Source organism: Bos indicus, chromosome X (genome assembly GCF_029378745.1).
Source record: "Bos indicus isolate NIAB-ARS_2022 breed Sahiwal x Tharparkar chromosome X, NIAB-ARS_B.indTharparkar_mat_pri_1.0, whole genome shotgun sequence".
Lineage (NCBI taxonomy): Eukaryota > Metazoa > Chordata > Mammalia > Artiodactyla > Bovidae > Bos > Bos indicus.
Genome location: NC_091789.1, coordinates 65,133,909 through 65,150,385, shown reverse-complemented (window position 1 = coordinate 65,150,385; position 16,477 = coordinate 65,133,909). Strand labels below are relative to the sequence as shown.

The window sequence follows — 16,477 nt, the reverse complement described above, 5'->3', positions numbered from 1 at the left end:
TAGGCACAAGTGACCACATTCTGGTTTTTATCTAAGTTAGTTGAAAGCTCAAAAGAAAATGGGCTGGCTCAGAAATTGCTGTTGTTTAGTCACTAAGTCCTGTCTGTCTCTTTGCAACCCCATGGACTGTAGTCCACCAGGCTCCTCTATCCATGGGATTTCCCAGGCAAGAGGCAAGAATACTGGAGTGGGTTGCCATTTCCTTCTCCAGAGGATCTTCCCGACTCAGGGATCGAACCCACGTCTCCTGATTGGCAGTGGATTCTTTACCCCTGAGCCACCTGGGAAGCCTGGCTCAATAATTAGACTAGACTTATTTCACTCACAAGGGCTTCCCTTGTGGCTCAGCTGGTAAAGAATCTGCCTGCAATGCAGGAGACCTGGGTTTGATCCCTGGGTTGGGAAGATCCCCTGGAGAAGGGAAAGGCTACCCACTCCAGTATTCTGGCCTGGAGAGTTCCATGGACTGTATAGTCATGGAGTTGCAAAGAGTCGGATGCGACTGAGCGACTTTCACTTTCACTATGCTTCCAAGCAAGGTTTAATTTGAACCAAGGGATCACTATAGCTGTTTGAAAACACTGGACATAATAAAGATTTTTTTGCATGACATAGATGGTCCTCCATGATTTGGCCTCTGCCTCCCTTTCTAGTCCTCCTCTGTTCTCATCTGAGAGCCCTGCTTCCCCCACTTTCACATACATACACATATTAGCCAAAGTTCACATACTATTCATGCCAATTAGTTCTTCATTCCTATAATAAGAAATGCTCTTTCATATCTGCCTCAAATGCTATTCCCTTCAGTGCCTGGTGAACTTCTACTTGCCTTTTAATTTCTATTTCAAATGGCACTTCCTTTGTAAAGTCTTCTCAATCTCTCCCAGATGGATATGGTGAACAACCACCTCGGTTTTCCAGGGACTGTCCTGAGTTTTACTACTGAAGGTTCTATGTCTCTCAGTGCCAAGCAAACTGGGGTGGCAGTCACCATGGAGACAGGGTTAGCCCTCCCCTCCTTTGAGCTACTATACCCCTTTGTTTATACATCTGTTTTCATGTTGTAGGGTGAATACCTGTTACTTGTTCACAGGTCTGTCTCCCTAGACTGTGAAGGTAGGAATTGTGTTACAAGCATCTCTGGATTTTGTGGATAGTGGCTCAAAACAGGTGATCAATAAATGTTTTTGTTGCTAAATGAAATGAAAACCAAAAGGTATAAATAAATCTCACTGAGATGGGAATATGACAGACTTTGCTATACGAAGTATTAAAGCTCAGAAGCTAAAGTGAATGAGTAAACATATAAGAAGATACATAGAGAATGACACCCTTTCTGAGTTGAATAGGCCTGAAATGCGGGAACTTCTGACTACCCAACTCTTCGGTGTGGGAGAAGGAAGAGAGTGCCATGAGCAATGTAGGTAAGGAGATACCATGAAAGGGAGGGAAAACTGGAGATTACCACAACATGGTAATTTGTTGTGGGCAAACCCAGAGAGCAAGTGAAGACAATTAGTTCTCTCTGGAACTGGAAACACAGAAACTTAGTCTTCTCTGACTGATCTTGAAGAGAGAAAGAGCTCTTAATTTTTCTTCTGCTACATTATTTAACAAAGTCTGTTTTATTCCTAAGGTGAGACAATATAGCCCCCATGACCTACTGACCTTATTTATAATATTAGGCAGACAACCTTTGGCCAAAAAATACTGCCTTTCTTCATTGTGATATACATATTACCTAGAAGTTTCTGGTGTTCTGGAATTCTTAATAACTTTACATCCCTTGTCAATAACAAACAAATGTTGCAGTTTTCTACAGATCCTGATGTGCAACTAAATTTACCTAAGTACTTAGATAGCATGACTTTACCCAGTTAGAGGAATAATTCAATTTACCTTACTGGCAATTTCTTCAGTTAAAAAAAGATCAAAGCAGTCATCTTAGAAGTTACCACATTTCTCCAAAGAGGTCCCCAAACAATGCATAGGTACCCAATACATTTTCATTAAGGCAGTTTTGCAACTGGACTAACCATTTAATTAAAAGGCTTCAGTTTGTGACTTCAGTTCATTTTAACAGTTTGTAAAGTTTAGGTTAGAAACAAACCAGGAGACTCATATGGAAATGTGTTAGTAACCCTGAGAGGCCCCAGCACTGATATAAAGACTCACTTTACAAAGAGGAGAGTGGTGGAACATTTCTTTCTAAGTTGAATATTTGGAACTCAAAATACATTTTCCCATGGAAATGGTGTTATACATGGTGAACAGGTTCCCAGACTAGCCCATAAAAATCTGTTTAACAAACAATGTAACAATAAGACCAAGAGGGCTATTCATCTATATCTTAATATCTGTATAAAGATTGTTTCATGGGAAATATTATTAGTTAGCATTTACTGAATGATTACTATTAGCTCACATGATTCATACAACAATCCCCTGAGTTATACTCAATTATGACCAATTGACAGATGAAGAAACTGAGGGCGGTAGGGTTAACATAATAACTTGCCCAACATTACACAATTAGCAATGAGGGTCAGTATCTGAATCCAGGAAGTGGGAGCCCAGAGTCCATACGCCTGACCACTTCACGGCACCACCTCACAGTGTTCCCACCCTCTGTGATAGTGGTTTTCGTAAGCAGAGGCAGACGAGGACTCTTCAAGAGATGAGACACACTGACGTAAGACCAGGTACAGAAATTTCATGGTCTAAAGGCATTGAGATCATACAGAGTCTGTTCTCTTATTACTGTGGAATTATGTTAGCGACCAATATCAAAAGATTTGAAAATAACCCACATATTTTCAAATGCAGTGTGACATTTACCAAGAGAGCTCTGTGACTTAGCTATTGAAAACCTCAATAAAGTTAGAAGACTGAAAAATCATGGAGGGTGACTCCAGAGAAGAAAGCATTTAAATGAGAAAATAATATCAAAATGAGAAATTAATATCAAAGATACTTTAAAAACTCCCATGTATTTGTAAATTAAATTTCCATTTTTAAATGAGGGCTATATCTAAGAAGCCATGGTCTTATGTCCCTGGATATGTTTCACAATCTCCTAGTTTATAGTCTATGGGAACTCGAATAGAATTTGTATCCTACTGTTGGGTGAAAATTGTATAAATCTTAATTATGTCAAATTGGTTCATAGTGCTTTTCGGGTCTACTATATTCTTCTACTTCTCTGTACATTCATTCTATTAATTTCTGAGAGTCTGATATTGAAACTTCAACTAAAAAAAAAAAAGAGATGAGACACACTGAGCATGTGTAACTCCACCTTTACCTTTAACAAAGGAAACGGACCCTTTTGAGGTCAATCGTTTTACAATTAAACTTGGAAATGGGGAACAAAAGGTCCAGTTAGGTTTCCTATTTTATTCGCCAGTATCTGTATATAATGTTGACTGTTCATAAGCAGTGTGTCTTCTGGTTGTTGCCTATAACCTACTTATGTCCCAATTCCTTTCAACTATCTTTGAGTGTTTTATGGGAGAGATTTGGCAACAAGTGACTTGACACCTTATGACTTAGAGATTACTTTTGACCTGGGATTTCAGAAGTTAAAGGCCAGAGTGTATTACTGCCTCTGATGTGTATATGGATTTCATTAAAGGCTCTGACATTTCTAAGACAAGAGTAAATGGGGCCAAATCTACAAAAAAGTTGTTATATTATAACTAATGTTGTATTCCCTATTTTGACTTATTCAACCCAACAGTTCAGTGTGATAACTGAATAAGCACTGTGCTCTAAATTTAGTTCCTGACTTGTCTTGTATAGTAGGTCTCATCTGTCACTAAATTATACATGGTGGGGGGCTCTGCTGTTATTGTTTAATCCTTAAAAAGTCATTAAAAATTGACCTATTACAGATCTATTCCCTTATTGGTTGATTGTAAAAGGTAATTAGGTACCACCGACAGATTAGGTGTTGAACTACCTTTAGAGTGCTCCTTTCAAGCATAAAAAACTGGCCATTGCCATAAAATAAAGACCATGCTCATTTTAATCTCTCAGGATTAATAGTGTTCATCAAGAAATGTGGAGCAGGCTATGTGTGCTCAAGGAGCCACCCTGGACAGCCCAGGAAGCACCCAAGCTTGAGAACCACAAGGGGTTTGGAAGTAGAGGAGGGATAGGCACAGAGATAGAAAAGCAGGAAAGCAAAATAGGGCAGGAGGTGGAGGAGAAAAGCTGTAAGAAACAGAGGTAGCAGAACACAGGGCAGGGACTAGGGCCAAGGGACCTGGGGAGAGAAGGTGGCTGGTGGAGTGACGAGGAAGAGAGATGAAGATAAAGGCTCCACAACTCAGGGAGGTCAAGGGAACCTGATCCTAGGATCCATTCTGCTATCTCCCCATTTCTCTGGTCCTTCTCCCATAAAACTTCTCAAAACATCATCTAACATGTGGTCTGTTGACTTCCTCATCTCCCATTTTCTCTTCAACCCACACCTAGTTTCTAGTTTCAAAGTACTGTTTACCATTATATGTTTATTCCTGTCTCATTTCAGAACACTGGAGCAGGAAGGTACTAAGTCCCTGATTCTTTATGGCTTTTCCAAATTTCCATGTTAGCATCAAAAACCAGCTGGACTGTGATATGATCTGTGAAACATGCATTACTGCTTATGTAAACTGGCTTCAACTTCTGTTTTATATGCAGTTCATCAGGTGAATAGCTCTGTACACAATAACATGCACATTTTTTCAGTACAACCCAGGGTAGAAAACGGGTCCCTGAAACAGCTTTATCACTGTTGTGTTCTTCCCTGGCTTCTTACCCAGCCCCACATGCAGCATGTTTCATTTGCATCACGATCGAGTGTCTTTCTTGGTAGGGAAATGGGGTTCTTTTCACTCTATGGAATACAGACTTAGTCAGGAGATAATCAGAGAGATGTCTCCAAACAGCTTTCTTTGTTTTTTTTTTCTTTCTTTTTTGGCTGTGCCACTCATCAAGTGGGATCTTAGTTCCCCAACAAAGGATCAAACCCACACTCGTTGCATTGGAAGCGTGAAGTCTTAAACACTGGACCACCAGGGAAGTCCCTCCACTCAAGCTGTCTGAAGATCATAACTCTGGAAGCCCTTCTACAGACAGTGCATACTCAAACCCAGGCTGTCCTGGCACTCATGGGAGGCTGTAGCATATATCTACAGCCTAGGAAAACAGAATCAGAGACAGAGACCCATGAGTTTCCCACTTGATTTAACTAAATCTCATGTGGAAGCCTGATATAGAAAACAAGTTAATGAGGGAACTATTTTGGTGGACTTGAGAACCACATGACCTCCCCATTGGGCCCCAAGGACCTCCATGGAATTCTAGGAGCCCATGGAATTCACAGAGTTCACGGGTAACTAATAATCTTGTGAAATTCCACTTGTTTGAAGCAAAACAAAATGAGGCCCAGCAAGAAGTAATCTATGCAAGATCATGGGGCTCCTGATGGGTAGACCTGGGAACAGAATTTACTCTTCAATTCACATGATAAAGGAATATCAGTCTTGGCCAACAGTAGGTCCCTGGTTACCACGTTTATAATCTCTCTTTGCCTCATCTTCACCTAGTCAGATTCTCAGACTTTTGTTTGCTGTGGAATCAGTTTCTCCTTTGGCTGTCTTCTGGATCATAAATCACTGGTTTGAACTGTCTGCTTCTGAATTACAATCTAAATGAGACTTGCAGCTTTCCTATGGCTAGGTCCCATTTTCCTATGCTAAATTCCTGACAACCAATGAGTCTTAAGAGCTATCTATCTTTTGACAGGCAATATTTTTCTGATTAAAAAGAGACTCTGTTACTTTTTCATAATAATTATTTTAGTTGCTGTTATCCCAACTCGCCCCTCCTTTTAGGCATAGGTTTGCCCTCAAAGTAGGCGGAGTGTCAACAAACCATCAATAAACCTTGCTCCAGCTCTTCCTGAAATACATTCAAAACAATATTGACAGAGTGCTAGCAAAGTACGCTTGCTTCTCTGGCACTCAGAAAGTTTATATTTGACTTTAATTCCATCAAACCCAGACATTCCAGTCCACAACACAGGTTCCAGTGGTTGGAGGGAGCTCAAAGCACTTTGGCCCTAAATTGCTGCTTTTTAGTGCTAGAGATTCTATTCTGCTTAATTCTCTTCTCTAGGCATACAAGCTAACCACAATTTCCCTAGTTCTATAGTAAAAAAGAAGAAACTAACACTTGTGCAGTGTTTCAAGTGTGGGGATGGGGGAGTAGGGAGCCTCTTCCTGTAGACAACAGGTCTCAGTTGGTACTTCTTCCCACCCTTCTCTCTGACCATACAGGTTATACGCTGCTAATTATGAGCAGTCAGACTGATGGCTTTATTATCATCAATACGTGTGATGTACACAACAGCTAGCAGGTGGTAATGATGGACTGCATTTGCAGCAGAAGCAAAATTGAAAAAGAAAATGGCATAGCAAGGAGGTATGTGCTGAACTAATGTCATTTCTTTTTTGATAGCGTGGCTGGAAACAGTAAATCAAAGAATGCCAGAATGTGCAAGGATTTTGACAAAGTGATTCATGATGTCCTTTTTAGATGAAAAGGAGAAATGTGGCCAGAATGAGAGCATGCTCTTTTCTGGTTGAACAACCAGGCTCAAAGAGGGCTGATGAAGAATGGTTTTTTCAGTTTAGACAGGGTTCTACAAAGGGCTAGCCACAGAGCTTTGTATTGATATTTGTTCTAGTCCTTGGTGTAGAAACCTGACCTTATCAGTTCTTGAAGCTTCACAGGGATTCCAATGTACAACCAAGGAGGAGAACCACTGGTATAAGATAGGTGGGTCCCATACTCTCTTAAACACTGTTTTTAGCCTTCAGATATCTCTTCTTGATACTGATAATTGTCTTCCAAAGATCCAGTGTTTGATATGGCTTCACAGATGCTTAAAGCAAGGGTAGAAAGAGAACACTTAAAGTTCATCTCAACTAGGATAAAGGTCTGGAAAGTTACACAGAAAAGGGGCTCCACCCACAGGGTCCAGTAGGATCCTCCACTGGATATCACTGAGATGTTTCACAAACACCAAAATCCCTCAAAACCCATTGACAAGAACAGCCCCATTATGTGGAATGCCAAGTTAATAAAGAGGCACTCTCTTAGTGCTGAGGAAAACAACAACAACAAACCAAAGATTTGTTTTATGGAAATGATTGTGCCTCCTTATTTAGAATCAGGTCATTATAATCATAGGTTTATAAAAAGATATCTTCAAACGAACACACAAGTTGGGGAGAGGAGCAGTATACCAACGTTTGATTTGCACATCCACAGAGAAAGTTTGAATTTGACTTCAGTCACTTTGGTGAACAGAAAGAACAAGGCACTTTATTATTGGAGGCTGCACCAAAAATGGCTGTGGGTCACAGAACAACACATTCAAGGCCAATTACGTTGAGTGCACAAACTTCAGGCAGTGAGGAACTTGTCTCCTCTCTGTCTCTGAAAGAGTACCAACCTTATAACATTGGCACAGTTAACAACTCTTTAACCTTTAAAAGGCATTTTATGAGCAAATTAGGTCAATTAGTACAGAGCAATTTACTTAAAAAAAAATCCCAACTACTTTAAAACTAGGGGGGGAACGTAGCTAATTCCTTGCATCAGTGATATGTTAACAGGCAATATTCCAAGAAGGCTTGCTCAGTTCCAACTGACACAACAGACACACACACAAAAGCCACAGCAAAATGCCAACAGCCTTCGAATGTATAGTCCCAGATTCCAACTTTAACCTCTGCTGCTCAGTGTAACCTGTTCATGGTAATTTATACTGAACCATGTAGGACCTTCCACTCTTCAAGGGGATGCTACTGTGGAAGGGAAGTGCTTGGGGGGAGTGGGGAATCCAATCTCCCCTCATGAATGGGTAAAAAGCATTCTAAGCATCTGTTCTGTTTCCTTTCTCACTTTTCTATTGATATATAAATCTCTTTCTCCCTCTCCTTACAATGAGCTAGACACTGTGCTAGGTGTTTACATGCATGATTTCATTTAGATTTCATACTAACTCTGCAAGACAGATATTGTCCCCAATTACACACAGGAAACAGGGCTTATAGAGGTTCTGGGTCATCTGCTGAAGGTCACAGAGCTGGCAGGTGGTGGAACCAGGACTTACCCAAATCTGCCTGACTCCATAGGCCAAATGTTTTTCATATTAACATGTTAGACTTCACTCTACCACTCTGTCTCACTTCCACTTCCTTCCTTTTGTTCATCTTCAAAGCTAAAGTGGTAGACTGGTGGTAGTCTCAGAAGGATGTTAAAGAAAGAAGGGCTAAGCCAGTTCTGCCATTTTCTATTTCTCCACACGCCCTGGTCACCAGAATTCAAGAAAACACAGGCTTCCAACAAGGTCATGGTATGCGTTTTTCTGTCCAACCTCTCCAGTGTTTCAGTGATTATATTTTTCAAATCCCAAATAAGGGCATATAGCCAGGGATACTGGATTTTATTTAAGAGAACAGGAGGACAACATATTCAAAATCAAAACTTAAAAAGTCCTTGTGGCGCCTGGCAAACAGATAGAGGGCTGCCTCCATACGGACTTGATTGAGTCACTGGAGGTTGATCACACATGGAGAATAATGAGCATAGTTACAGTAAATCCTTATCAGTGGAATTCAACAGGGTGGTCTTCCTGACGAATCTTTTTGTTATAGCCATAATGTAGGCTTCCTGAACCTGTGGCTTGTTAATCTACGAGCACTTATTTAGATACAAGGCTTCGGATCCTAAGAGACAAGCTGTTAATTATTAGCTCTAATCCCAGGCTAGAAGATGCCCATAAAGATTACAACTTGTTTCCTTCTTTCTAACAATTAACAGCCTTGCTGAAGAGCGATCAATTGTACTTGGGGAACTGAAGAAGGTAATAAATGCATTACTGAGGCCAACTGCTTTACAGAGCATTTATTTAATCCTTAAATTTTGCAAGCTGTAAATTACTCATTAGAAGACAGAAAGCAAAATAGCCATAATCTGTTTAGTGCCTCCAAACTCTGAAGATTTAGAGGAGGAAATCCATGGAAACAAGAGGCCTGGTGTGTTCTTTCACTGCTACTTCTTAAAGGGCAAAGGTGGTTAGACAATAAGGACAAGCCCATGTAATTATCCATAGGTCAGGGGTGGGTTTGATTAAGTTCATGGAGGACTGACCCACAAACAGTGGGAAAATGCTCCTCTTTTTCCACTCAGCCCTGCAGGCAGCTAATCACGGTGCAGGTCTCACTTCCAGATTGTTTCATGAGCCCAGAGCAATAGCCCATAGCATTCATTAGGGCATTCACTCCTATCTGTTATTTTATATTCAGTGCTAGGTCTAAGACAAGAGGCCAACTAGCAGAGAAGAATTAGGGAGGGGCAAAGGGGAGGCTGTCCCCCTCTCCATTCACAGGGAATGCAGCTCCCAATTAGAAACTGCTCCATTTCAAAATAACTAGATAATTAGTCTGTAAGTTTCTTTACATGTACAGAAAGCCACATATATTTGGCTTTCATATGGATTTTATAAGTTGAACGTGTAAACACTTAACCATGTACAGGAAATGATTTTTATATACTAATGGTAAAATTCAATTTTAGACTCTTAGTGGTAAGGAAGCCAACAATATGCAAGATGCCTTTGGCACTGGCACTCTGCATAGAATTTGAGACTAGAATTCGAATTGGTACATGTTTCCTTTTCTTAATAGTGTGATGCCCTTTATATATATAACACAGCTTCTGACTTACCTTTAGATTTTATTCAACAAAACAGCTCCTGGCTCACTTCTGCACTGAGCAACCATTTCTTTCATGTTCCTTTGCCTTTCTCTGAATGGGCGTTAGGCTCCAAAATGGAGCTTTTCTCCTTATAGAAGTAACCAGACCACATAAGGATCTAACCTCTGATTCTGCAGTAGCAAACTGAGTTACCCAACACAATTTCCATTCATTTTTAACTTGACAGTCTAATTAAGTTTGTGATTTTGCCAGGCTGGTACTGTGTCTATCTTGTGTTCCATTCAATACCCACCAAGCTGCTGTGGCTCAATAAATCTTTACTGATAATGAAAATCTAATTTAAAAAATTTCAGCTGTTCTGGAAATGCATTTATTTACTTTGCTAAAAGTAAGTGGCATGTGATAAAAATACTGTTTTCTTCCCACATCTTGCTTTTAAAAAAGCTATATATATTTTTGACAGCAGAAAATTATGCTACAGAATTTTAAAGACCCCTGACATTAGAAATAGTGTTATCAAAGCATTTGAAAAAGCTGTTGAGACATCTTAAGAGAAACATAAAATAAATAACTCACAGTAATTTTGAAAATTACAATTTGGAGCTTCTATGTCACTTGTCCCATTAAAGAGCCCATTCTGGCCACTTTTAGTGGAGACAAGAAATGACATTTGGCTTTTTTCCATTCCCCGGGGATAAAGGACTTGAGTTTTCTTTTTACTTACCCTGAGTGGATTTTCGTTAAGGTAAGGGGGTTCGCCTTCTACCATTTCAATCGCCATAATTCCCAGAGACCAGATATCAACTTTCGGACCATAGGCTTTTCGAGTCACTACCTCAGGTGCCATCCAATAGGGAGTTCCCACCATCGTGCTTCGTTTACTTTGCTCAGGGGTGATCTGGGCACAGAACCCAAAATCAGCTGCAGAGAACAAAAGTCAGTTAAAATCAGCTCAGTTTTATTTTTCTTTTACGAGAGGTCACTTTCAGATACGACCGTACCTTCCTTTAGACACTGAGCTTCTGCAACTGCCTCACTCATATCCTTTTGTTATCCGATCTCTCAGCTGCTCCAGATTTTAAACTAGTCTGAAGTAACTGCGTGATACCATTTTTACTAGACCTCAATCCTGGTTCCCTCCTCATACTGTTCCCTCTAACTTATAGAATCTTTTTCTTTTCTTTCTTTTTCTTTTTTTTTGATTTTTAATCTTAAGATTTTATGTTTTAGTATTATTTTTTACTATTATAATATAATTATGTATTACAGCTTAGGTATTTGTCATCCAGCAGATAGAAACCACTTAGATATTCTTAACTATTAACCCTCCCCAAATCTGGTCACAATCTACAGGAATACAATGTGAAAAAAATGCTTCACCTCAATCTGGCCTCTAAATGCCTTCAAACCCTCACTCTCAAGAGCCTTTTTCTTCTCAAGATAGACAGTTGCTGCTGCTGCTGCTGCTGCTGCTGCTGCTAAGTCGCTTCAGTCGTGTCCGACCTTGTGTGACCCCTGAGATGGCAGCCCACCAGGCTCCCCCATCCCTGGGATTGTCCAGGCAAGAACACTGGAGTGGGTTGCCATTTCCTTCTCCAATGCACGAAAGTGAAAAGTTAAAGTGAAGTTGCTCAGTCGTGTCCGACCCTGAGCGACCCGATAGACTGCAGCCTACCAGGCTCTTCCGTCCATGGGATTTTCCAGGCAAGAGTACTGGAGTGGGGCGCCATTGCTTTCTCCAAGATAGACAGTAAAAGAGCATAAATCCCCTGACACTCTCTCACATGCCATCTGAACCATAATACCTACTCAGTTTGACAGAGCCATCCATCCCAAGGAGAATATTGTCACTCTTTATGTCTCTGTGGATCACTTGGTTTGAGTGCAAGAAATCCAAAGCTTGGAGGCACTATTGTATCAGGAAGAAAAAAGTTCTAGTTATATCACAAAATTTTTTAAAAATGTGTTTCATTTCTAGATAAATTTTGGGCAAAGGTACACGCTTAAGTTGTCAGGTGAAATAAATGTTTCAAAGCCATTTTGAAATCATGTTACCATTTACATCAGTGATGCAACTTAGCATTATACATATGAAAGCTCCTGAATCAGACTTGGCCACAAAGAGTGATGGTGTGGTAAGTAGCACTACATTGTTAATACAATTGATTGAACCAATTACTATAATCATATTTGGATCTGCTTGTCTGGAGGATATGGATTCGGCTTGATCTGTTACAGATATGGTAAGCATCTGCATCTGGGATATGATTAGATTCAGAAGGTCTGGTGTGGGACCTAGAAATCTGCATTTAAAACAAGTGCCCCAGCTAGTTCTGATAGACAGCTAGCTAGCTTCGGGAACCGCTTCTAGGCTCTGAAGTAACTATAGGTACTAGTTTGGAAATGGCTTTGTGTTGTAATACTAAAAGATGGAACCACAGGCTAAAGGCTGAAGAATCCCCTGAATATTTTAAGTTTGATTTATTGTATGAATAGAAAATATATGAATTTGGTGGATATGTGTACATATTTGGGGAGGAAGAAATGGGAATGAGAGGACAGCAGAAGGAGGAAATTTAAGTGAATAATTTAAAATATAAAACAATGAAAGGCTAGCTGACGTTATTTGGCTTTGTTTTACTATCATTGATTTTCAAGTTTCAGTGGGTCAGAGTTCCTACTTGTGTCTATAGAAAACTTCAATGAATAGAGGGTAGAGGGTAATGTTCAAGATAAGACTCCAATGAGGAGTGGTTTTTTTTTTTTTTTAATATTGAGAAAATTAATATAACAAAATATCCTTAGTTTAGTTTGAAACTGGGGATATGTCACTGTTATTAGAAAACAGGCAGACACTCAGACCCACTGGAGGGGTCTGAGAGAGTTTCAAGATTGTACTGTGAAAGCAACTAGTTTCTGGACTGAGGGAGGACCTCGTGTAAACTGCCTTCCAGAAAATGATGGGGTTATAATGTGATCTGTATATGTACACGGCTTATATTGCATAGACAAAGCAAAATAACTATCATATAAAAATTCCCCCCAACCAGGAAGAAGTTCCATGTCAACATTACTGCCTTCCATATTCACCAAGACTCCACTAGGCAGGCTTAGATATTGTACCCTGTGAATGGTATAATAGAATTCAGAAAGATCCATCACAAAGCAACTAACATAAACAAGGAGCTGGGGAGAGAGGGTTAGGATTTAAATTGTTAGGATCTTCAATTGTTTTTTTAGTATAAAAGATGTGCTATTGATATTCTGATGTTATAAACATTCTAAATAATCAAAGATAAAAAAAAAACTGCCAATGTGAGTGTTCTCATCAGCCAAAAATGTTCTATTTTCTTACCTCTCTGCAGACAGCTGCTATCTGTCCTTCATCCATACAGGTCTCTGTGACCACATCAGTCAAAGAGCCACCAGCCAAGTATTCCATGACTACCCACAGTTCATCACCCACTAAGTAGCTACAACAAGAGAGGAAAAAGACATTGACTCAGGCCTAAGGAAGTGGAGACCCTTCTATATTTCCATTAAGAAGGCAATGTGCAATCAGTCTTTGTCTGCATTTGGTCATGTATCTAACAAGAGGAAAATATCAGTTATGCTTATGAGACACTTCCTTTATCTTAGAAGAGAATATGCATGGAAACTAAAGGATCATGAGATGAAAGTGCACCATGGAAGGAAGGAAAAGAGCAAGGAAGCCTTTGGTGACTGACTACTGTCAGTCATTCCACTATAAAAAGCTAATTTCAATTAACAGGATTGGTGAATAGCCCTTTTGGATCATTCAAGCCGTAGGGCTGACATCTTGGACTGAACTGCCCATGACACAATTTTATAGGATAATGTAAAAAGATTCAAATTGGCAATGGATTTACTGCACTTAAGTCTCAGTTCTGATAGAAGTCGGTCATCACATGCCCATTATCTTTAAGTAGGTATTGAGGAGCACAGCCTACATGATCAAATACAGGAAGGCAGGTCACAAGAGCAAATTCAAACCCCTGGGATCATCTGAAGGCATTTTAACAGTATGATCAGGTCTGTCTTTCCCCCTGTGTAGCAAGAGAGAGGCATTACAATGAATGGAATAATCCCAACAATCCTATCCTGCTCCCAGCTTGACATAAGTATGAAGCAAGACTTTCGATCCAGTGGTGTTCAAACTGCAGTACCCATAAGATTCACTTCAGAAAGTTTGTTCAAAAGGAAAATTCTCATTAAAATTCTCATTTCACAAAAATGAAATACCTCATTAGTTACAGAGAACCACCGAGAAATCTGCATTTTTTTACAAATGCAGTTTTTACAAAATTACAAAAGCAGAATAAAGTCACTCTGCTGCAGTTGCCTCCTAAATGACACTTTTTTTGGGCCCCTCTTTTGCCTCCTTTCTGTACCACTGGTCTACCTGGTACAAAACACATAAAGTGAGATCTTAAGCTCGTTGAGGTTGTAGACTTGGTCTTATTTCCTTTGTATCAACCCAGAGTACACAGCACAGTGGTGCCAAATAGAAACATCGAAATTGAATAAGATAGATGTTAAATCACAAGTAAAGAGTTAGTGCTGTTTTTAAACACCTATTAATAACCCAATGCTACCACGACTGACGAAAGAGACATTAATTATCTGGTCTAGGAAAAAGGTTTGAGATTAAAGTCTCAATCCCCTAGACCTCACTGTCAGTTCATCACAAAGCACCCATTAAAGCAGGGCCATTGTAGTCTGTCTTCTTTACTTAGATAGCCAGACACTGCACTGGCTCCAAACAAACACTTGATTAAATGTTTAAAACACCACAGCTCTCTACTATATGGGATAGTCTGTTTCGTGGCAATACAGAACCACAGTCTTCAAAAGAAAATTACACAAACTGCTCATGTTTAGAAGCAACACCATAAAATGTGTCTTCAAATGTTTAATGGGTAGACAAAGATAAGTGGGTACAAGTTTAGCAATATATTTGATACTGTTTTGTAGCATTTGAAAGATATTTGCAGAACGGATGCTAAATGAATAGATCCTAAATAATTGGCCATGAAAATTATATCCCATAAAGAAAACAAGTATATGATGAAACAAAACTTACCTATCTAAATAATTAACAATATTGGGGTTCTTATTTTCCCTCATGACCAGAATTTCATTAATAATTAATTCCTTTTTGGGCTGCTGTTGAAGGTTCATCTGCTTTATGGCCACCTGAATCATGATTAAAAGATAAGAATGAATTACCATCATTAGACTAAACACAAGCATCCATATTTTTCAGCAACAGAGTCAGACATACAAATTCTTTACCTTACTAGGATTTTTCTTAATGCCACAAACCCATGCTCCTTTTCTTTTGCCAATCATGAATTCATCATTCACAGCAGATATTTCGGATATCAATGAAGGAAACTTATGTCAACCCAGTGGTACCCATTTTGTCAGGCACAAATGCCATCAAAGAAGAATTCTGATCAATACGAATAAAGGAAAGTAAAAGCTAGAAATGAATGTTAATGCTTACCTCTTGTCCTGTGGCAATGTCCAGCGCTGTATAAACAGTACCTGAGGCCCTGTGAAGGCAAAAATTATCAAATGAACAAGCAATTGAAGTGTTATTAGTATATTTTATTTGGAATAATATGTAACTATTTTCAGGAGAGGGAAATCAGAAAACTCAAGATTAAAGGATGAAGTACAAAAGGAACAATCATTTTGTATAGTAACTGCTTCCCAAACTATCATCAAGTATCTCTATTGGTGGGTCAGAAACTCTAATCAGATGTTATGTGTGCCATGGAACTAGGCAGTTATGAACTGAGCAAAATGGCCTTATTCCTTCTAGGAAACTCCTGGAATATTTTGAATACTCCTTGGATGCTGCAAGGAGATCCCACCAGTCCATTCTGAAGGAGATCAGCCCTGGGATTTCTTTGGAAGGAATGATGCTAAAGCTGAAACTCCAGTACTTTGGCTACCTCATGCGAAGAGTTGACTCATTGGAAAAGACTCTGATGCTGGGAGGGATTGGGGGCAGGAGGAGAAGGGGATGACAGAGGATGAGATGGCTGGATGGCATCACTGACTTGATGGACGTGAGTCTGAGTGAACTCCGGGAGTTGGTGATGGACAGGGAGGCCTGGCGTGCTGCGATTCATGGGGTCACAAAGAGTCGGACATGACTGAGTGACTGAACTGAACTGAACTGGACGTTGCATAACCAATACTGCAGTCTTCGATTGAATACTTTAGGAAAGATTATATCATCTTTTGCTTCAGTTCAGTTTAGTCGCTCAGTCGTGTCTGACTCTTTGCGACCCCATGAATCGCAGCACGCCAGGCCTCCCTGTCCATCACCAACTCCCGGAGTTCACCCAAACTCATGTGCATCGAGTCAGTGATGCCATCCAGCCATCTCATCCTCTGTCGTCCCCTTCTCCTCCTGCCCCCAATCCCTCCCAGCATCAGGGTTTTGTCTTTTGCTTAGACAACTGTAAATTAATCTTTGCTTTTAACATATGGACAGACTGGTTTTTTTTATATATTTCTAATTCTTAAGAATATCTTCATCTAACAAATCAATTATTCCCAGCACTGTAATTACCTATATTATCAATATACAGAGGAATAACAATGTGGCTTTACTCTTAAGCCTTTTTTTCTTTTTGTTAAACTTCTCAATAGCTTCTACTCT

The 16,477-nt window shown here is 39.7% G+C and overlaps 1 protein-coding gene across 9 annotated transcripts in view; it reads right to left on the bottom strand.

Moving 5' to 3' along the window:
- PAK3 (p21 (RAC1) activated kinase 3) overlaps window positions 1-16,477 on the bottom strand; it is a 295,510-nt gene that overhangs the window by 13,904 nt on the left and 265,129 nt on the right. For all 9 annotated transcript variants that reach the window (XM_070783965.1, XM_070783962.1, XM_070783963.1 and 6 more), the window contains 5 exons: window positions 15,308-15,356; window positions 14,882-14,994; window positions 13,133-13,250; window positions 11,587-11,686; window positions 10,502-10,698 (listed from right to left, as the gene is read on the bottom strand). In XM_070783965.1, the coding sequence (XP_070640066.1) occupies window positions 10,502-10,698; window positions 11,587-11,686; window positions 13,133-13,250; window positions 14,882-14,994; window positions 15,308-15,356 (577 nt within the window). The remainder of the gene's footprint in view (window positions 1-10,501; window positions 10,699-11,586; window positions 11,687-13,132; window positions 13,251-14,881; window positions 14,995-15,307; window positions 15,357-16,477) is intronic.